At 36.8% G+C, this 18,983-nt stretch overlaps 5 protein-coding genes and 1 pseudogene across 26 annotated transcripts; 5 read left to right on the top strand and 1 right to left on the bottom strand.

Annotated features, from left to right (window-relative positions):
• The first annotated feature begins 557 nt into the window (after window positions 1-557).
• Window positions 558-3,288, top strand: LOC104779714 (putative inactive receptor kinase At3g02880). The gene is made up of 3 exons (XM_010504129.3): window positions 558-2,131; window positions 2,295-2,612; window positions 2,714-3,288. The coding sequence occupies exons 1-3, from the start codon at window positions 838-840 to the stop codon at window positions 2,986-2,988; spliced, it is 1,887 nt and encodes a 628-aa protein (XP_010502431.2). The 5' UTR covers window positions 558-837; the 3' UTR covers window positions 2,989-3,288.
• Window positions 3,289-3,812: 524 nt separating this feature from the next.
• Window positions 3,813-4,880, bottom strand: LOC104779801 (gibberellin-regulated protein 5). Its single transcript, XM_010504220.3, has 3 exons — window positions 4,732-4,880; window positions 4,565-4,598; window positions 3,813-4,250 (listed from the first exon to the last, which is right to left on the bottom strand). The coding sequence occupies exons 1-3, from the start codon at window positions 4,807-4,809 to the stop codon at window positions 4,069-4,071; spliced, it is 294 nt and encodes a 97-aa protein (XP_010502522.1). The 5' UTR covers window positions 4,810-4,880; the 3' UTR covers window positions 3,813-4,068.
• A 1,046-nt stretch (window positions 4,881-5,926) lies between these two features.
• On the top strand, window positions 5,927-11,704 carry LOC104779880 (ASI1-immunoprecipitated protein 2). Of its 21 annotated transcripts, none has more exons than XR_015597385.1 (14): window positions 5,957-6,219; window positions 6,501-6,553; window positions 6,921-7,182; window positions 7,288-7,496; window positions 7,654-7,739; window positions 7,920-8,014; window positions 8,114-8,407; window positions 8,522-8,929; window positions 9,040-9,616; window positions 9,699-9,929; window positions 10,045-10,169; window positions 10,316-10,384; window positions 10,459-10,659; window positions 10,760-11,704. XR_015597385.1 is itself a non-coding variant. In XM_087510925.1 (14 exons), exons 1-14 carry the CDS (start codon window positions 6,217-6,219, stop codon window positions 11,104-11,106), a joined length of 2,934 nt encoding a protein of 977 aa, XP_087367051.1. In that variant the 5' UTR covers window positions 5,960-6,216; the 3' UTR covers window positions 11,107-11,704. The 21 variants fall into 21 exon arrangements, 7 of the variants coding, with proteins under 7 accessions (XP_010502842.1, XP_010502637.1, XP_087367071.1 ...); XR_015597285.1 differs by adding an exon at window positions 6,353-6,395 and having other exon boundaries at window positions 5,960-6,219; window positions 6,921-7,496; window positions 10,313-10,397; window positions 10,537-10,659; XR_015597308.1 differs by adding an exon at window positions 6,353-6,395 and having other exon boundaries at window positions 5,960-6,219; window positions 6,921-7,496; window positions 10,316-10,397; window positions 10,537-10,659.
• A 9-nt stretch (window positions 11,705-11,713) lies between these two features.
• LOC104780281 (uncharacterized) lies at window positions 11,714-13,608 on the top strand. The gene is made up of 5 exons (XM_010504813.2): window positions 11,714-11,853; window positions 12,360-12,486; window positions 12,590-12,686; window positions 13,058-13,138; window positions 13,233-13,608. The coding sequence occupies exons 1-5, from the start codon at window positions 11,817-11,819 to the stop codon at window positions 13,389-13,391; spliced, it is 501 nt and encodes a 166-aa protein (XP_010503115.1). The 5' UTR covers window positions 11,714-11,816; the 3' UTR covers window positions 13,392-13,608.
• Window positions 13,609-13,723: 115 nt separating this feature from the next.
• On the top strand, window positions 13,724-15,597 carry LOC104780372 (uncharacterized). Its single transcript, XM_010504901.3, has 8 exons — window positions 13,724-13,894; window positions 13,996-14,089; window positions 14,358-14,435; window positions 14,538-14,613; window positions 14,768-14,841; window positions 14,935-15,008; window positions 15,105-15,148; window positions 15,254-15,597. The coding sequence occupies exons 2-8, from the start codon at window positions 14,066-14,068 to the stop codon at window positions 15,268-15,270; spliced, it is 387 nt and encodes a 128-aa protein (XP_010503203.1). The 5' UTR covers window positions 13,724-13,894; window positions 13,996-14,065; the 3' UTR covers window positions 15,271-15,597.
• A 1,978-nt stretch (window positions 15,598-17,575) lies between these two features.
• Window positions 17,576-18,914, top strand: LOC104780471 (putative gamma-glutamylcyclotransferase At3g02910 pseudogene; annotated as a pseudogene). The gene has a single exon (XR_015597484.1). The product of XR_015597484.1 is annotated as a putative gamma-glutamylcyclotransferase At3g02910 pseudogene (transcript).
• The last annotated feature ends 69 nt before the right edge of the window (window positions 18,915-18,983 follow it).

Consider the following 18,983-nt stretch of genomic DNA (forward strand, 5'->3'; position numbering starts at 1 on the left):
GAATCGACTGGGAAAACCCAAAAGAATGAAGTATTGAAATCTTCAAAATCTCAAGCATATATTATAATTTATATAGACCACAACAAAGTTTTTTCTGTTGACCATTTCAATTTCATATCACATTGATACAGCCTACATAAAAAATGTCAATGGAACGTACTTATTCTCCGGCTATAGTACAAACATATATATTTGTTTAAGAAGAGTAGACAGGAAATTGCAGAAACTTTTAAAACATTTCTTAAATCAAAATACAGAACGGCGTCTGAGACACTTGTTCGTCAACGGTAGCTCAGACCAGGCCTGTTCTTGATCACATTTTCAACCTCATAAAAAAAAAACATAAAGAAACAAAAACGATAACATGGTCGTTTAAACGTCTACAAATAAAACATTACTACTGCATTTGATGATGAAATTAATAACAGTAATTAACATTTAGGTAACGCAATAACCAGTTTGACTCTGATAAATCGTTACAACTATACCCCTTATTGGTTAATTTTATATTTTCTGTAAATTAGCTGTCACATTTAATACATAAGATTCTCTTTATTTTACTTTTATTTTTTTTTTTGTCGAAAAGGAAAAATTCCAATTAGTAACTTTTCTTTTTCCCTTTGATCTGCTGATATTATGATTTTTTTTTCTCTCTCTATCTCATAGAGAGAGAGACAGAAACTCATGTAAAAACAAGTCTCTCTGTTCAAACACTCGTTTACGCGTTGCCGAATTAAGTTTCCTCAAAACCCCATATCCAAAAGTCCATATATTTATTGAATTTTGAAACGAAGGAGACGAAGAATCGCAGTTTCGAGGAGGAAGAAGAAGGAGAAGATGGTAAAGTACAAGCCGAAGCTAAGTCTCTGTGTTGTCTTCTTGTTCGTCTTCTATCTCGCTGCGGTGACTTCAGATCTAGAGTCTGACCGGAGAGCTTTAGTCGTTCTTCGTAACAGTGTTCGTGGCCGTACTTTGTTATGGAACATGAGTGCTCCTTCTCCTTGTAATTGGCACGGAGTCCACTGTGATGCGGGTCGGGTCACTGCCCTCCGATTACCCGGAGCTGGTTTATTCGGTTCGTTACCAATCGGTGGGATTGGTAATCTGACGGAGCTTCAAACCCTTTCTCTCCGATTCAATTCTGCCCTCTCCGGTCCAATCCCTTCGGATTTCTCAAACCTTGTTCTTCTCCGTTACTTGTATCTCCAAGGTAATGCCTTTTCCGGTGAGATTCCTTCGTTTCTCTTCACGCTCCCGAACGTGATCAGAATTAATCTTGGGGAGAACAAATTCTCGGGTCGGATCCCGGATAATGTTAATTCCGCGACCCGGTTGGTTACTCTGTATTTAGAGAGGAATCAGCTGACTGGTCCAATCCCTGAGATCACGCTTCCTCTTCAGCAATTCAATGTTTCTTCGAATCAATTGGATGGTTCGATTCCGAGTTCGTTGTCGAGCTGGCCTCCTACTGCCTTCGAAGGGAACACTCTCTGTGGGAAGCCCTTAAACCTATGTGGTGGTGACGCTGCTCCAGAACCAGGACCCAATCCGCCGCCGCCGGAGAAAAAAGATAGCGACAAGTTATCCACCGGAGCTATTGTCGGGATCGTAATCGGATGTGTTGTTGGTCTGTTGTTGCTTCTCCTGATTCTGTTCTGTCTCTGTAGAAAGAGAAAGAAGAAGGAAGAGAATGGTCAAGCCAGAAACGTTGAAGCTCCTGTAGCTGCTCCGGCCACCGCCGCTGCTATACCTAAGGAAAGGGCGGCTGTTGTCCCGCCGGCGAAGGCTACGTCGTCGGAGAGTGGTGTGGTGAGTAAAGATTTGATCTTTTTCGTGAAATCTTTTGGAGAATTCGATTTGGATGGGTTGTTGAAGGCTTCAGCTGAGGTTCTTGGGAAAGGAACAGTTGGGTCTTCGTATAAGGCAAGCTTTGATCATGGTTTAATTGTGGCTGTGAAACGGTTAAGAGACGTTGTGGTGCCTGAGAAAGAGTTCAGAGAGAGGTTGCAGGTTTTGGGATCAATGAGTCATCCCAATCTTGTGACTCTGATCGCTTACTACTTCAGCCGCGACGAAAAGCTTCTTGTCTTTGAGTACATGTCTAGAGGAAGCTTGTCTGCAATCTTGCACGGTAAAAACTCGTTTTCACCATCTAATGCATTTATTGATTTTTCGGATTCTTTGCTTAGTTAGTTGATGTTTTGTCTCTTGATACTAGTTTATGATCTTGATGGGGACTTGTTTAGTCATTATGGTTGAAGCTCGGTTTTGAGGGTGTTTTAATGGTTTTGCAGGGAACAAAGGAAACGGAAGGACTCCATTGAACTGGGAAACCAGAGTTGGTGTAGCCTTAGGAGCTGCAAGAGCGATTAAATTCCTACATTCGCGTGATACGACAACTTCTCATGGAAACATTAAGTCCTCGAACGTACTCTTGTCTGATTCCTATGAAGCTAAGGTCTCTGATTACGGTCTAGCGCCTATCATTAGTTCTACATCTGCACCTAACCGTATTGATGGCTACCGTGCACCTGAAGTCACGGATGCTCGCAAGATCTCCCAAAAAGCTGATGTCTATAGCTTTGGCGTCTTAATCCTTGAATTACTCACAGGTAACAAAATAGTCAAACTCAATATTATCTTTTTAACTTTGTTTCTTTGCAATTGCTGCGGTGGTTTAAAGGTTTTAAGATGGAACATTATTACATTGCAGGTAAGTCTCCAACACATCAGCAATTGAATGAAGAAGGCGTTGATTTGCCGAGATGGGTCCAATCAGTTACCGATCAACAATCACCGTCTGAGGTGCTTGATCCGGAGCTCACAAGGTACCAACCTGAGGGCAATGAGAACATCATCCGTTTATTGAAGATAGGTATGAGCTGTACGGCTCAGTATCCAGATAGTCGTCCTTCGATGGCCGATGTCACCAGACTCATTGAGGAGGTTTCTCATTCATGTGGCTCCCCAAATCCGATTTCCGACTGATTTTTTTTGGGGGGGGGGGGGGGGGGGGGGGTCTAAATTGATTGATTTGAAAATTGTTTTGGGGGGGGGGGGGTTAAATTGCAAATTCTTGAATAGTGTCAAGCCCCTGTCACAGTCTTTTTCTTATTCTTGTTTTAGTTTGTACGTTAATTCTTCTTGAGCCTCAAATTGAGATGAGACCTTTTCAGTTTTTTTTTTTCTCCTTTCTATTTTTCTTAATTTCATAAGTTCCAAAAAATGTCTATAGAACTATTGCTTCTGCTACTTTTTTGTATAAATATACAATCGATTGCGTGTGAATATTATTGGGTTTTTTTTTCTTCGTTTCACATCTTATCTGGTCAACGATTCAGCCGAGAAAAAGTCAATGATTTTTTAATTTATATTGTCATCGCCGTCCAATTATTTGAGCTAAGAAACAAAGTCAACGACAAAAATGGTCATAAATATCAGCTCACGATTGGACAGACGAGTAATACTCGTTTTATAATGTGAAAGTTGGTAACCACTAACCAGCAAATAAATTACTATGCTCGCATTCTCCATCATAAACTGATGTTTCTAAAATCTTGGAAGAAAACAATAAGATAGAGACATCATAGAACATGGCTTCCACACAAACAACCGATATTATTTGGTCAATTATCACAAGATTCATGACTGGTAAATATTATACTACTTTTAGAAAATAATCGTATTTATGACTGGGATGTCATTATTTTGATAATAATTACAAGCTTGATGGGCCCTTTTGCTAAAGGGTTTTATTTGGGCTATATGTTTCTAGGCTCAATAAATAATGAAGCCCATTTGATAATTACGTCTTTAGATAATCTTTAGTCTTCTTTACTAATGTTTGATCATACATGGGGCTGACTTGCGCTTGTAAACGCAACAACAGCAACAAAAAAGAGCAAAAGATATAACAAGATAAAGACTATAAAGACAAATAGAATTCCTACCACTTTTTTTTTTTTTTTTTTTGGTTTTAAATTCCTACCAAGTTGTAGAAAACAGGTTTAAACAACATAATTAATTGATACGAAACTAGATATGATCAAGTATATATAAGAAGCAGTTTCAAGGACATTTTGGACGGCCTTCTTTAGTCTTCCAATTGTTGTAACATGGGCAACTTTGTTTGTTGCCGTAAGTGCCTGCAGGAACACAAAGACATTTTGTGCAGCACTTGAGGCAAAAGAACATGCATGGCTTCTTGTGTGATGTTGCCGAACAACGGTAGCTACACTTGGAGTTGCATTCTACGTTTGAAGTTTCCATCCAAAAACATATCACAAAATAAAAATAAAAATCATTGAGATCTTTATGCTCGTGCATATAATTCGTCATATGTTGTTAATACTAAAAAATGACAATCAAATTAAACAAAAAATATCATAATCTTAGCACATAAAAAATCATGGTCTCAACATTAATTAGCATAAGTTTATATACTATATGTATACATAGTTATGTGCTGCTAGCTTAATCACAATAATCATACCTCCGATTCTTTTTTTTTGTTTAAGGAATAACGTAAATATGATATAAAACTACATAAGTTTTGTGTTGGTACCTTGTGGGCGGAGTTTGCCACCACCACGAGCAGCCTGTAAAAAGAAAAACTTTTGATCTCAGAAGACTAATAAGGAATCCAAGTATATTAATAATCATCAAAATTTTCATAGCTTTTTATTACACACAAAATATTACAATAAAATAGAATTTGTTGTGGTGGTTTACCTGGACGAGATTGGAGACAGACAGTAAAAAGAGAAGAGTCAAGAAAAATAGAGCATTTCTTCTGACACGAGTCGCCATTTTCTTTTAAGCAAGAAAAAGTTCTTAATCTCGAATGAAATAAATGGTTAAGAAACAATAAAAAGGGGTTAAGATATTTATAGAGAAAATAAGGAATGGGGAATTTGGTTATTTCCTAATCAAGAAAATCGGTATCGAATGCCGAAGTTCATGCCGTGATTATGGGGAAGTAGGTCATTATAGTAGTTTCTACTGCCTCCCCTACTTGTCATTTTTGTCCCTTGGAAAATGTCAAAGACTCAAAATCAGTAAACAGTGTAATTTACTTAGCAGTAGTTAATTACCCCGACGTATAGAAGAAGCAAAAGTCTATAAATCTTGCCTTGGAAAATCAATAAAACAAAAGTTTCGAAACCCTCAGTTTATGAATGAATGTGTTATTAAACGGACTAACGGAGTATTTATAATAATTTTGTGAAATGTTTTACTCACGCCAATATCTAAAACCGAAAGAGAAAAATGAACGAGTTTAGTAAAGTTAATGGTACGCAAATTTGGTGAACTGCAAGTAAAAAAGGAGTAAAGGAGGATTATAACAGTGTAATAGAAAGCGAAAAATGCGGCGAATATAAATATTTGATTTTTCAGCATGTGATCTTTGTGGGCCATTTCATTGATTTTGTCTTTGTCATATTATTTTTATTGTTTTTAAAAAAATATAAAGATTTTTTTCATAAAAGGCCCAAACAATGGGCTGGAATCCTATGAACTAAATATCCAATTATTTGGGCTAAAAACGGTCCACTTAGGATGATGAAATATATGGCAGTTTTGTAATTTTCCTTAATCGTTTGGTCTAACGTTTGAACGTTAACACTTGAACACATGGGGCTTAAACGTTTTCCCAACTTAAAAAGATAAATCAAATGAAATTACCAAATTAGCAATTTCATAACATGTAATTACAAATTTTGGCGTAATTTCAACTACTTATATATTTGTGTCTGTCAGTATGCAGAAATCTGAAATTTCCAGACTAAATATTAAATGCCTTCCATGGCGATAAGAATACTAATCACTGTAATTTTTTTTGTTAAACACGTTATTTTAGTAATCTATTAAAAAACTTGCGTGTTTATAATAGACTAAATTAGTTAGTTATTAATTAATAAGGAATATAAATAAAATATTTAGCGTGTGTGTATGTATTGTCCGTACGTATCTACGTGGTGTAGGTAGAGAGAGACTAGAGAGAGAGAGAGCGAGAGAGAGATCCTTGGGGCTTTGGTGGTGGCTATTTAATAGCAGCTCTCTCTCTCATTCCATTATCTAGAAAAAAGCGAGAGATTCCAGAGAATCGAACTTAGGGCCACGCCAGAGCGAGAGAGAAATTAGGAATCGAATCTGGAGATTTTTAGAGGAACTTTACTTTGGGTTTTGTGTATTCGTAGTGCGATAATCAAGGGAATGGTAAGTTAGGGTTTTCTTTGTTCTCGATTGGTGAATAGTGAAATGCTAATGTCGAGGATGATGATGATGATAATGATTTTGATTTTGAGACCTCTACAATGTAAACAAAATCCGCTTTGATTTTTTTTTATAGGAATTGTGCTTAATTTGCATGTTGGTCCGTCGACGCAAGTGCTGTTAGTTGTTAAACAGCATGATTGCATCAATCATCTGGGTTTATGTGCTTTTCTTTTTCTTTACTTTGCTGTTCTTAATTTATGCTTCTTTTTCTTTGTTCACAGTTGGATTAGAAATCAATTTGCGAGAGTCGTGCTCATCAAATTTGTTGTTAATGGTAAGAACAGAGGATAATTTGTAATTTGTTGGCAAAAAAAAAAAAAAAAAAGAGGATAACTGATTGCATTAATTGCGCTTCCTTTGAATGTAGATCATAGCATGAATGTCCAGTTGTAGTCTCACAGTTCGTTCTTTTTTTTTTTTTATAAATGCAATGCGTCCAGCATTAATATGGAAGTCTTCCTTTTACTGTTTTTTAATTTAATCTTTTTTGAAGAAAATTATATTTCAGTAAATTTTTCCTATTATGCTCATTTAATTCACTGATTTTGTGAAAAAAAAAAGAGTTCTTCATTTTTTTTTTTTAACTTTTTCGTGTCAATCTTCTTTTCGTTGATAACATTCTCTCTTTGTTATGCCCGAAGGCTGATAGAAGACTTGGTTATCGCTCCATGGGTCGCAGAGGTCGTCCTAAAATGCAGTCTGGAACTTGTAATGTCTGCTCTGCTCCTTGTTCATCTTGCATGCACCGTAATGCGGGCTTTACCGGTTCAAAGTCGGATGAGTCATCAGATGAAAACTCCCATGGTGTACTGGTGAGCGAGTGTTCTTTCAACGGGGATGATCGTTTCCGTTCTTCTGGGGTTAATTCCAATCATGATACTTCTTCATCTGAGAATGCTGAGAGTAAGGAATTTATAACATCTTCTGATATATCCCATGGCCCACTTTTTGATGGGTCTCGCAAAGTTCAAGATTCCATGAAGTTAGATAAGGCCAAAAACATTCTAGGGCAGGGAAAAGTCGTCAAGGAAACTACAGGAGCAAAGACTAACAAAGACAACCAGAACAATTCTTTCATTGAGAGTTCTACGCATTCAGGACCAATGGTTGGGAAGTCAGGAGAAAATGTTCCCTCCAATAAGGCAGACGAATCAAACACATCAGCCATGTCTGAGAGTGAGAGTGAGGGTGCTGATTCTGAAATGCTGGAACTTGATGTAAGCATTGCTGTTTTGTCTCATATTAGGAGGAATTAGAGAACACATCTATTTTGTTGGCTGAATCTGTGCCTCTGTTTCTGTTTGTTTCAATGTTTACTTTTATCTCCTACTGACAAAATTCTGAAGTGAAATTGTTCTCTATTATGTTGAGCAGGTAAAAGTATGTGATATTTGCGGAGATGCGGGTCGTGAGGATTTGCTTGCTATCTGCAGCAGATGCAGTGATGGTGCAGAACACACGTAAGCCTGCTTCTGTTCTATGGGAAAGATAAAACATCAAGTATTTTTGGACCAATTTGCCATTCAGGATTTATCCTTAACCTTAATATTAGTGAAGTCTAAGTGAATTGGATTATCCTGTTATTAATTACTGAGCACCATTTCTGTGCTAACTGTATAGTTGTGTTTTCTTTTGCTCAGCTATTGCATGCGAGTAATGCTTAAAAAAGTTCCTAAGGGTGATTGGCTTTGTGAAGAATGCAAGTTTGCTGAGGAAGCAAAAAAGAAGAAGCTAGGTAAAGCTGAATTATTACTATCCATGATATTAGTGCAAAACATCAGGAACTTGGTTGTGAACTTGGTTTTGTCTAACGAATCTTAGTTTAAACGTGCAGAAACCAAGGGAAAAAGTGAAAGTGCAGTAAATTTGAGTACACAAAGCTCCAGCAAAAGGCACATAGACAAATTTGAGGCAGCTCCAGATTCTAAAAGATTGGCGGTTGAGGCTCCAACAGGGGCACCCAAGAGATCTGTTCTTCCCAGATCGTCCACTTTATCCCGAGAAACGTCATTTAAGGGCTTAGAGAAGCCAACGAGAAAGCTAGCTCATCACTCATCTTTCAACAGCCACTCCAGTGATGACTTAGAAAGCACACGATCTCCTGACTCGCAGCTACGGTCCCCTAAAGGTAGGGTATATGCTACGATTTTTCTCAAGGGTGTTCTTCCTTGTCTAGTTTGCTGTACTTCTGGTTCATATATGATAAGGTTTTATAAAATTACCTTGATTTCTATATGTATAGGTTCATTTTTGAAGTCCAATTCGTTTAATTCTTCGAGCTCTAGACCAAAAGTGAGACCAGTTGATGATGTTATGCTTCCCCGACAGAAGACTGGGAAAGACAATTGTTCCCTTGATGTTTCTAGAAATGTAGGCAAATCAATGTCAAATAGATGTATAGACGTAGGGAGCTCTAGTTGTTACGACTCAAAAGTTAATGGTACAAAGCCACTGAAAGATCGGAGCATAGAAGCTAACCCTTCAGCATCCACAATCGATCAGAAACTAATATCACGTGGCCGTTCGTCCAGTTCATATGCAAAAAGTCCCCGTGATTTGAAGGATTTGGAGTCTGATGGTCAACAAGGTAGATTGACAAAGCAAGCCAGACATCTAAGTCGAAATCGTCTAGAAGATATAGTTGCTTCTGGTACGATTTCCACTGTTATCGATTATAATGTTTTTCACTCCATTAGTAAACAGTGATTGCGTTAAAGATATCATGATTGACTCCTTGGGATTTATTTCTCACCTATGCAGTGGGAGATTCATCTACGAATGAAAAGTGCAGTTCAAGTGAAGCGAAATATAAAAATGAACTGGCAAATGTAGATGGTTTTCCCCGGCCTAGGGAAGTCAGAGAGGCGGGGGAGAAAAGCAAAGATGCTGTTGGTAATCACCAAACGCTAAATATTAGGGAGGATAATAATAAGGGCAATAGGTTGCGAGCAGCGGTTGATGCTGCTCTGCGTAAAAAACCCAGCTTTAGCAAAGGCAGAGGGTTGGAGCAATCTGATTTGCCTTCAGTGTCTAATGTGGATTCTGGTTGTGATAAGGCTTTAAGAAATATGTCCTCAAAGGTGCCGGTCATAAGAGATTGGCCTGTGGGATTCAAAGGATTGCCAGGAGGGCATCCAAATTTACGGACAGACAAGCAGACAATTGCAGTAAATGGAACGCAGTCACTCGCTGGTGCTGATGCAATGGCTGCTTCCCAATCTGTTGTGCCCGAAGTTCATGTTCCTTCTATAAAACCTGTCATGAGAGATTTGCCTGTGGCTGCCCCAGCTGTTCTGTCGACAACCTCAGCCATCCCAGAGCCTGAGTACATTTGGCAGTACGGTTTTCGTTCCCTTTTCTTGAAGATCTCTTTTCTGGTTTAATTGCTTGCAGATAAACCTTCTACTTCTTTTGAACAGAGGAGACTTGGAGGTCCAGAAAAGCAGAAATTTATCAACAATGCATAACGGAATGCAAGCATACCTTTCAACCTTAGCATCACCTAAGGTTGTTGAAGTGGTGAACCAATTTCCTGTAAAACTTACCTTGAATGAAGTACCCAGGCTCAGTGCATGGCCTGCACAATTTCAAGATATAGGTGCTAAGGAACAGCATGTGGCTCTTTTCTTCTTTGCCAAGGACATTAAGAGGTAAGTACAATGTACTTGTATTTTGTTTCATGTGGTTATTCTGTTTTTGGTAGCTTCAATGTTTTATTTCCTAATCTACTGACGGAAAATATCAATTGTTGCTTGTGACACACAGTTATGAGAAAAATTATAAGCCCTTGGTAGACAACATGATCCAGAAAGATTTGGCCCTAAAGGGAAACCTCGAGGGTGTTGAGCTTTTGATTTTTGCCTCCAACCATCTTCCTCGGGATTGCCAGCGTAAGAATGTTAACTAGAACTCTTTCACTTCGTGAACATATGTTTTGTTGCAAGTTCCACTGTTCTGAATAGGTTTAAACTTTTTTTTTTTTTTTTAAGTTTATGGAATCTCACTGTCTTTACAATGTTTGCTTACAAATTAGCAGCTATGGCTCTTCTGTCATAATGGAACACTGTCTACTAAGTATCACAAATGTTTTGCTGATGTGTTCAAGGTTCTGTTCAAATGTAAGGCCTGATTCAATCTGTCAAAGTATATTGCTTAGTCCTATATCTGATGCGGATGCAGGCTGGAACATGTTATATTTCCTTTGGGGTGTATTCCGAGGAAGAAAACAGAGTTGCTCTAATCCACTCAAGGGTAAAGTGTGCAGTGCCATTCAAAAGGAGAAGGCATTATCTGTATCATATGGAGATTGTGGAGCGGATGAAGAAACCGAGGAAGGAGAGATAGGTCTTAGCCCACAATTGAAGGATGAGAAGACGTCAGGTAATCAAATGGATTTGCTTTCGGCTGTAACAAGCTCTGATGTTTAGTCCCCCGGTCAGGACAAAAATCTTATGGGTGTTAACAAATTATTCACTGACAGGGCCTAGGACAGTGAATTCCTCCGATCTGAAGCAGAAAGTGGACTTGGATAATCTCAATAAAGAAAGGTTGTGTGACGGTCCATTGAATAAAAAGCTGAAGACAGTTACAGGAGTAGAAAGTGGATGTAGTATTTTCAGGAGGGATACATTTGGCAATGAATTTGCTTCAAGAAAATCTTGTGCTGGTCCCTGCGAGGAGGAGAAAAAGATCATCAAGAAGAATCCTGATGCAACGGAAAGGATTGTGTTCCCTTTAGAACTGAATGATGGAAAAGAAGATGATGATGAAATGACAGACAATATCCCAGAGCACTTGGCAGTGACAACAACAAATGGAGAGGAGTAAAGAAAACTACCCCGAGCAAGACCACGATGACAGGAGTTGTATTGCCTTCCATGGCTGGAACAACCTCCATTGAAGAACATAGAAATTAGCAGTAGTCAAAAGCCACAAGATAAGATGGTGAATCAAGAAGGTGATGCAGCATCTCTCTCGCTCTCCTTGTCCTTGTCATCCATAGAAAAGGAACGACAACAACAGCAGAATCAGAGATCAGTGTCTAGATGGGAACACAAGAAGAAGTAGAATGTGAATACTCCTCTGTGACTTAGCTGAAAAATCTTCATTAAGGAAACTTATCTTAGAAAATAACCAAGAAAGGTGTCTTTTATTTTAGTCCTTTGGTATCATGAAGAAGAAAGACCCAACTCACAGCTTTGTACATATAAAAGCGATGGGCAAAAAAACAGATGACAAGATGTTAGCGTTGGTTGACTTGACTGATCTGCTTAACCTGACTAGTACTGTATTTCTAATTTCTCTCGTAATTGGCAATCACAAATACTGAGGTTCTAAATCAAAAAATTTTGATCTTCTTTAGAAAATATGTAACTCATAAAGGATGTTTTGGTAAATAAGTAATAGTAAGGGGTCTAATAGGAAATAGATAACTCTTCTCGTTGGACGAACAAATGGCGTCCTAATATATATATATATATTTTTCGTGTGCGTCTCTTCTCAGTTCCTCTCAGATCTCTTCTTCGTTTTCATGTACAATGGCGTCCTTCGTAGCAGCTCCTATCTCTCTCTCAGGTAACCACTCGAATTTTCTTTTATCCAGTAATCAGTTCAGTCTGCCTCTTTTATCTAGATTATACTTCCTCTACTTTTTTTTTTTTTTTTTGATTTTGAACTCAAATATCTGATTTACCGACTTGCACTTGCTTAGAATTGCTCGTTGTTTCTTCGATTTCTCTGTGATGACTTCGAATTAATTGTAAAATTAGGGATTTAGAAGCAGATATGATGTTATAGTTTCTCGCAAGATCATGCTGTGTTGTTAAATAGTCTGATACTAGTTCAACGTATAGCAAAATCGACCTGAAGCAGATACGAAAAGCCACTGATACAACTTATGATCTGAAGCTGTGTGTTTTGATGGTTTCTCCATATCTTTAGATTACTAATATATATAAATAAATAAAAAGTGAGCTGTATAGTCACGAAGTCTTCTCATTTGCCATTTATTGTTTTGTAAGAGTTTGCTCATCAAACAAGACAGCTTCTTGATTCATGTTCTTCGAATTTTATGGTATCAGGTGACTCTCATGTCAAAGCACACCGTTTCTCGTCTACAAACCTCAATCCGTTTCGCAAGAGCTCTACATTGACTGTTAGAACAAAATCGAATCGCAGTCACAAACTCTCGGTTTCTGCAGGTTACCGGTATGTTTTCTCTTTAGACAAAACCATTTAAACCTCTATTGAGATATCGTTAGGTTACGATTGATTATTATATTTGATAGTTTACGGGGGTTAATGATTGCAGTGAAGGAAGCAGGGGCGGTGGAAGTAGTGATTTTGTTACGGGTTTTCTTCTAGGAAGTGCTGTGTTTGGTACTTTGGCCTATATCTTTGCTCCGCAGGTAAATTTTTATTTTATTTTCAGTGTTTCTATCACAGGAAATAAGACAGAGATTATATGATTCTTGGCTTTAGATCTTTGCTGATTTTGAGCTTTGTTCTCTCTGAAATCAAGAACTTGAGAACAACAGTCTAGTCTTGTGCTTCCGGTTATTTATTTCATTCTGACATAGATTATGTTGGCTTAAGGGAACTCCACTGCTAAGATTTCTGTGCTTTGTTCTTCCAACCAAGTGATCAAGTGATCCTGAGCTTTTGTTCTTGAAATGATAAAATGATTCTGATGAGCTTGGTTATTCCAAATGAAATCAAGAACATTAACAAAATATTCTCTTACTTCCATATGATGTCATGTTTTTTTTTTTTTTTTCAGATCCGAAGATCGTTGCTGAACGAAAATGAACATGGTTTCAAGAAACCAGAGCAGCCGATATACTACGATGAAGGCCTAGAGGTAAAAAAAAAGAAAAACTCGGTACTCATATAATAAGCGAATCTCAAATACTAAACTAATGGTGGGCATATTTTGTTTGGTTGGTTGATAACAGGAGAGAAGAGAGATATTGAATGAGAAAATCGGCCAATTGAATTCAGCCATAGACAATGTTTCATCGCGTCTGAGAGGAGGTGGAAGCGGTAGCAGCAAGAACAGTTCTTCGCAGTCTGTCACCGTTGAAACCGACGCAGAAGCAGAAGCTACTGCATGATTGAAAGCTCTGTTTTACCAATTGAAAACTGCCTTTTCATTGGTTATGAAATTATTTGGTTCTCTGGTTTTTTTTTTTGTTGAACCATTCCAGAGGACTTTTCTGTAGTTTTTTTAACCATCATGCAGTTAGAAAATCAAACTTTTATAATCAAGCTATAAATGGTGTAAGCGATTAGTAGTGTTTTAGTTTTAACTTGTATTTTTTTTTATCAAAATATATCACTTGTTGACAGAATCCAAATAAATTGCAGAAGTCAGCTGTAAACCGGTTCGGTCAAACATAGTAGTAAACCGGTTGGCTCTTGATGCTAGTAGAATCTCTCTATCTTCAACGTTACCGATCAAGTAAAGAGCCAAGTCTCTTCTTCTCGGCCAAAACTTCTTCCCTATTTTCTAAAAAAAAAAAAAAAAAAAAAAAAGCTGAACAAAAAAAAAAATCAAAGCAAAACCACAGATTCGATTGATATTTTTCTGAAGTCGAAATTCGCATTTAATACAATGGTAAAGACAGTTTTTTTTTAGTAATTCCTCTACCATTAGTTTGATTGATTTTTTTTGAAGGAGGGAAAAAAAGAAAAATCTGCTTTTTTTTTTGTTATTAGGTCTTCAGTTTAAGCTCTTATTAGATGATGTGTGAAGAGATTCTTCTTCCTCTGTTCTTCTCTGCTTCAGATGGAAGATAACAATCCTCCCAAGGTAAAGACAACAAAAACAAAATCTGTCTTTTTAATTGAAAAATCACTGATGATTACTGGGTTTTGCTTCGCTATTGTTGTTTCTGTGATTCGATCTTGTTGTGATGCAAAAGTTGAGATTTTTCTTGGGCAATATTGGCAATTTTTTCATGTTATGGAATGTATCATTTATACTATTGTGTGATGTTGTTATTTGATTGTTAAAGGATTTGATTATGTCTCTGGTTCTTTTGAGTGATTCATTGATATGAATCTCACTTTTTTGGAAGGATTACTATAAGATCCTAGAAGTTGATTATGATGCAACTGAGGAGATGATCAAGCTGAACTATCGGAAGCTTGCATTGGTTGGTTTCAAGACTCTGGTTCTGTAGAAATTGTCTTAAAATTGATTTTTTTTTTTTTTTTTTTATTAAGGAATGTTTATAAGATTCTTAACCCGTATGCAGAAGTGGCATCCTGATAAGCACAATGGTGATACTGTGGCTACTTCGAGATTTCAAGAGATTAATGAAGCTTATAATGGTAAAAGCCTTCTTTGCCTGCACATTTGATTCGATATTGAATATAGATTTGTGTCGATTATAGCCTCTTCAGGTTGGTTAACATGCAGAAGAAGTATTGGTAGTAACCTGATTTCTTCATGTAATTTGCTTATTTTGCTCTCTTATTCCTGCAGTGCTAATGGACCCTGCTTTACGTTTTGAGTATGATTTGACCGGAATTTACGAGATTCACAAATATACTTTACGGGTATGATTATGAACTGTTTACTTTGATCTATCGAATTCGGTTTAGCTGCTTTCGCATTATCAGTGTTTTGACATGTCTTTGATATCAACGCAGGAATATTTGGCTCGATTTAAGGGAATGATACTTACTTGCAATGGACTCGGCATCAGTCACTCCTCATCACCATGGTACCTCCTCTTCAACTCAAAAGGCATTATTTTTCTTGTGTTTGTTTATCCCATCTTCATCCAAACCGAACCAAAACGAAACCTTGAAAATTGCAGGACACAACAATTGGCCGAAGGCAATAACTCAACAGATGAGCAAGGTTTCAATCTGCTTTATTCTGTTTACCTGCTAGTTCCGATTCTCTTCTTCCACGCTTTAACTCCCTATAATGCAATATTTGTCTCACTTATCACCGTGTTAGCAGGATACTGTATAAACTGAAGTAGAAACAGAGCTCTGCAACCTTTGATCCAAAACTCAACAAAGGCATTATTATCTTCTGCCTCACCAGATGGAAGTATAGCAGTGTACACCTTATGGCCGCCCCATTCGACGATATAACAGCTTTTGCAGGATGTTTGTATGTTTATAAATTTAGATGGTACAGTAAAGAAGAAACATTGTCTGGCTGGCTAATGTAAATGTATTATTAGCTTCACACAGATTGTGGGTTTTAAGCCTGCACTGTATTATTATCATTCATGGGTCACACGTAGAGTGAGAGAGATATCAAAGTGAAACAACAATAAAAGCTTCAACCTTGGTTAAGTGTTGTAGGCTTTATAGCTCTGCTTATAACAACAAAATGGATATCTTACATTTGTATTTGGAATTAATAAGTTGTGATATTCGATTTAATTAAAAATAAAAATAAAATTTTTAGTATTTGGTATAACGTTGTCTAATTTCTTGTATGTATATGTATTGGAATTTATTGATTGATAAATTATAAAGGTGTTGATGTCAAAAAAAAAACAAAAACAAAAAAATCATGAAGGTGTCCGAAAGCAACTTTTGTGTTCATCGTCAAGTCGTCCATTGAATGTGCTCAAAAGTTTCGATATGTCATGCTTTTGTTTTGTGCCTTTCTTTATCCACCATTGAATGTGCTTCACACTCTAGTTTTCGTTTCTTTCCATTGTGATTTTACATGAAAAATATTTTATTACGTTAAAGCCAGTTTACAGAATATATTATTAGTCTCGGTAGATTTGTAGATCGTAACCAAACTGTAGATACATACAAAGTTGTAAAATCGAATTTAAACACCCCTCAGGCCCTCACCCCCATTTATATTTTTTATTCTTTATCTATAAAGTAGAAATAAAAAAATGAAAAAGTTGATAGTAAGAAAAACCGCATGATGAATTTACGGCCAGATTCGGATCACTTCACTCAACCACGGCTGCGTCGTGTTAAAAAAAGTTGCAAGAAACAAAGGTGCTTTTGACAAAGTATTTTTTAAAGCTTTTTGAAAAGTACATTTGAAGTTAAAAGAGAATATTGTCAGGTGAGGGTAAAAGAAGAAGTACGGTGCAACTGTACTACAGCCACGGAACAAAAATCCAAAGGAAGAAAACAACACAACTTTATTAGCTGTATGTATCTCTCTGTGTGTTTGTCATTGTCTCTTCAAATCATCTTCTTCTTCTTTCATCTCTTCGTCTTCGATTTGTCAACCAAACCAATCTTTTACGTGCCTTTTTCTTCATTTATATAAAATGTTTAAGGCTTTCTCCTCTATTCTTTAAAAAAAATCAAAAACATTCATAAACTAGACTTCGAAATAAAAGAATAAAATTCAATAAATAGGATTACATTTTTGATTGAGCTATCATCCATTCCACCCCACAAATAAATTATCTGTCTTTTAAAAAAATACGGAAATAAAAAATGAAATGTTGATTGGGGTCTTTAAAAAATAAAATTGTTTTGTTTGTAACTAAATAAAGGTAAAAGAAAAAGAATGGCAACTTGGCTGTAATGTGTGGTGCTGCTACCGTCTGCGTCTACACGTAACCCAAGTACACCAACTTCTCACGCCAATTATTGTTATATTTTTGTTTTTATATGCCCAAAGAAAATAATAATAATAAGTAAAAAGCATAAAGTTATGTAAAATTAAAATGTTATGTACGAAATAACATATACAAATGTCAACCTTATTATATTATATAAATGAATGACGTATATGATACGACGTTTGCTATATTCGTCTATTAAGCCTTTAAGCAAATCAAGTAGAATAGATCAAATATTTGGTTGTTTAAATACAGATCAAAAGTGAACAACATAAAAAAAAAAAAAATTGTAAACCAGATCTACATGTATTTCTCCTGTATTTACCACAAAAGACAAAAAAATATGAACTGCACACAGTTCATATGCATTAATTTTTAAAAATAAAAAAATTATTAAATGGTAACTTAGTGATAAGAAGATTATATTAAATGGTGATGTACTATTTTTCTATACTTCTATTCAAACCCCTGAATATTCCGAGTGGACCTCCCTTAAATATTTATTAACTGATTTTGAAAAAGCAGAATGTACATATATTTACTTGAAAAATTACAACTTGGGTAGTCATTTCTTTTTATTTATTTGACACATAGTAACAACAATTTACAAATTTGATTAGTAAATTTATAATTTATCATTTTATCTTGTCATGCAAAATGAATAAAACATATAAAAAGTTAACTAATGGCTACTAAATTTATGGAATTACTTATAAACTATGATTAACAAGGTAGATATAACATTGTCATTTCAACAACTGGAATACAATCTAAAAACAACATACAACATGATTAATTAATGTTCTAATTGAAAAAGGTTATTAAATTCTCCATTTAAGAAGAAGAAAAAAAACATAAGAAGAAGAATAAAATAATAAGGTGAGGAGATGAAATACAGTACTATAAAAACGCGTCATCGGGTTTAACCCAAAAATTTCCTCACGCCCTAAAAAACAGAGATTCCTATCTCTCTCTCTCTCTCTCTCTCTCTCTCTCTCTCTCTCTCTCTCTCTCTCTCCCTCTTTCTTCTCCGATTCTGATTCTATTTTCTATTTTTGCGTCACCAACCCCACACACATACACACACAAATTCTCCGTTTGATCTCTTCTCTAGGCCTAATCCTTTTTTTGTTCTATCATGGGACTCGAAACAATGACGCCGGCGAAACAGACAACAACAACAACAACGCTTGTGTTCACGTACGGAACTCTGAAGACAGGATTCTCGAACCATGTCCTGATGCAAGATCTGATCCGATCCGGCGACGCTTCTTTCAAAGGTGTTTACAAAACCTTAGACAAATACCCTCTCGTCTGCGGACCTTACCGAGTGCCTTTCCTCCTCAACAAACCTGGATCAGGCCACCACGTGACCGGTGAGCTTTACGCGGTTTCTCCTCGCGGTCTCTCTCGTCTCGACGAGCTCGAAGGGATCAGCCGCGGCCATTACGTCAGGCACCCGATCCGTCTCTCCGCGGCAGAGGAAGATGAGGGAGGAGATCTGGAAACAGAGCCATCTTTGGTGGAGGCGTATTACGCGCACAAGAGCTACGAGGAGGAGCTGTGGAGGAGGAACCGTGGGAGATCGTTCGGCGCGTATACGGAGAACGAAGCGCGTGGGTACGTGAAACGTAAAGACAGGCCTCAGCATCTTAGCTTCTTGGATCATATTCGTATTTTCGTATCTTCTCCATCTGATTGATTTCTCTATTTCTTCCCTCTCTCTCTTTTGCTTGTTTGTTTTTTTTTTCTTTCTCGGGAAAAAGGAAAAAAAAAAAAAAAAACACAAAACACAACTAGTTTTACATACTTTGTAAGGGTCCCACCAGTCCGTCCGTCGTATCCGTACAACCGGTTTGTTGTTATCTTAGAGAGAGGGAGAGAGAGAGATATAGAGGTGATCGTTGGATGTAAAACATACGATTTCATCTTTGAAAATAAATGTAGGTTGTCAATAGAGTTCTTCTTGTATCCAAGATCTCTAATCTGTGTATCTGAGTTTTACAGATTATTCCAGTTTGTTCGGTAGCAAAAGTAAATCGAAATAAATTACGATGTTCTATATGGATAACAATCTTTAGTGATGCTACAAAGTACAAACAAATGATTATAGATCGGTATTCAAACTAATCA

Source organism: Camelina sativa, chromosome 1, assembly GCF_030686135.1.
Source record: "Camelina sativa cultivar CO46 ecotype springtype chromosome 1, ASM3068613v1".
NCBI lineage: Eukaryota > Viridiplantae > Streptophyta > Magnoliopsida > Brassicales > Brassicaceae > Camelina > Camelina sativa.

Excerpts from the sequence above, each read along its gene's own strand:
- LOC104780281 (XM_010504813.2), top strand. The coding sequence starts at position 11,817 with ATGGCGTCCTTCGTAGCAGCTCCTATCTCTCTCTCAG. Across the intron at positions 12,487-12,589 it reads TCGGTTTCTGCAGGTTACCG|TGAAGGAAGCAGGGGCGGTG; the intron begins GTATGTTTTCTC and ends TAATGATTGCAG. Across the intron at positions 13,139-13,232 it reads ACTACGATGAAGGCCTAGAG|GAGAGAAGAGAGATATTGAA; the intron begins GTAAAAAAAAAG and ends GGTTGATAACAG.
- LOC104779801 (XM_010504220.3), bottom strand. The coding sequence starts at position 4,809 with ATGGCGACTCGTGTCAGAAGAAATGCTCTATTTTTCTTGACTCTTCTC. Across the intron at positions 4,599-4,731 it reads CTGTCTCCAATCTCGTCCAG|GCTGCTCGTGGTGGTGGCAA; the intron begins GTAAACCACCAC and ends TTCTTTTTACAG. Across the intron at positions 4,251-4,564 it reads TGGCAAACTCCGCCCACAAG|AATGCAACTCCAAGTGTAGC; the intron begins GTACCAACACAA and ends CTTCAAACGTAG.
- LOC104779714 (XM_010504129.3), top strand. The coding sequence starts at position 838 with ATGGTAAAGTACAAGCCGAAGCTAAGTCTCTGTGTTGTCTTCTTGTTC. Across the intron at positions 2,132-2,294 it reads CTTGTCTGCAATCTTGCACG|GGAACAAAGGAAACGGAAGG; the intron begins GTAAAAACTCGT and ends ATGGTTTTGCAG. Across the intron at positions 2,613-2,713 it reads AATCCTTGAATTACTCACAG|GTAAGTCTCCAACACATCAG; the intron begins GTAACAAAATAG and ends ATTACATTGCAG.
- LOC104780372 (XM_010504901.3), top strand. The coding sequence starts at position 14,066 with ATGGAAGATAACAATCCTCCCAAG. Across the intron at positions 14,436-14,537 it reads ACTATCGGAAGCTTGCATTG|AAGTGGCATCCTGATAAGCA; the intron begins GTTGGTTTCAAG and ends ACCCGTATGCAG. Across the intron at positions 15,009-15,104 it reads AGTCACTCCTCATCACCATG|GACACAACAATTGGCCGAAG; the intron begins GTACCTCCTCTT and ends TGAAAATTGCAG.
- LOC104779880 (XM_010504335.3), top strand. The coding sequence starts at position 6,262 with ATGCTAATGTCGAGGATGATGATGATGATAATGATTTTGATTTTGAGA. Across the intron at positions 7,497-7,653 it reads CTGAAATGCTGGAACTTGAT|GTAAAAGTATGTGATATTTG; the intron begins GTAAGCATTGCT and ends TATGTTGAGCAG. Across the intron at positions 7,740-7,919 it reads AGTGATGGTGCAGAACACAC|CTATTGCATGCGAGTAATGC; the intron begins GTAAGCCTGCTT and ends TCTTTTGCTCAG.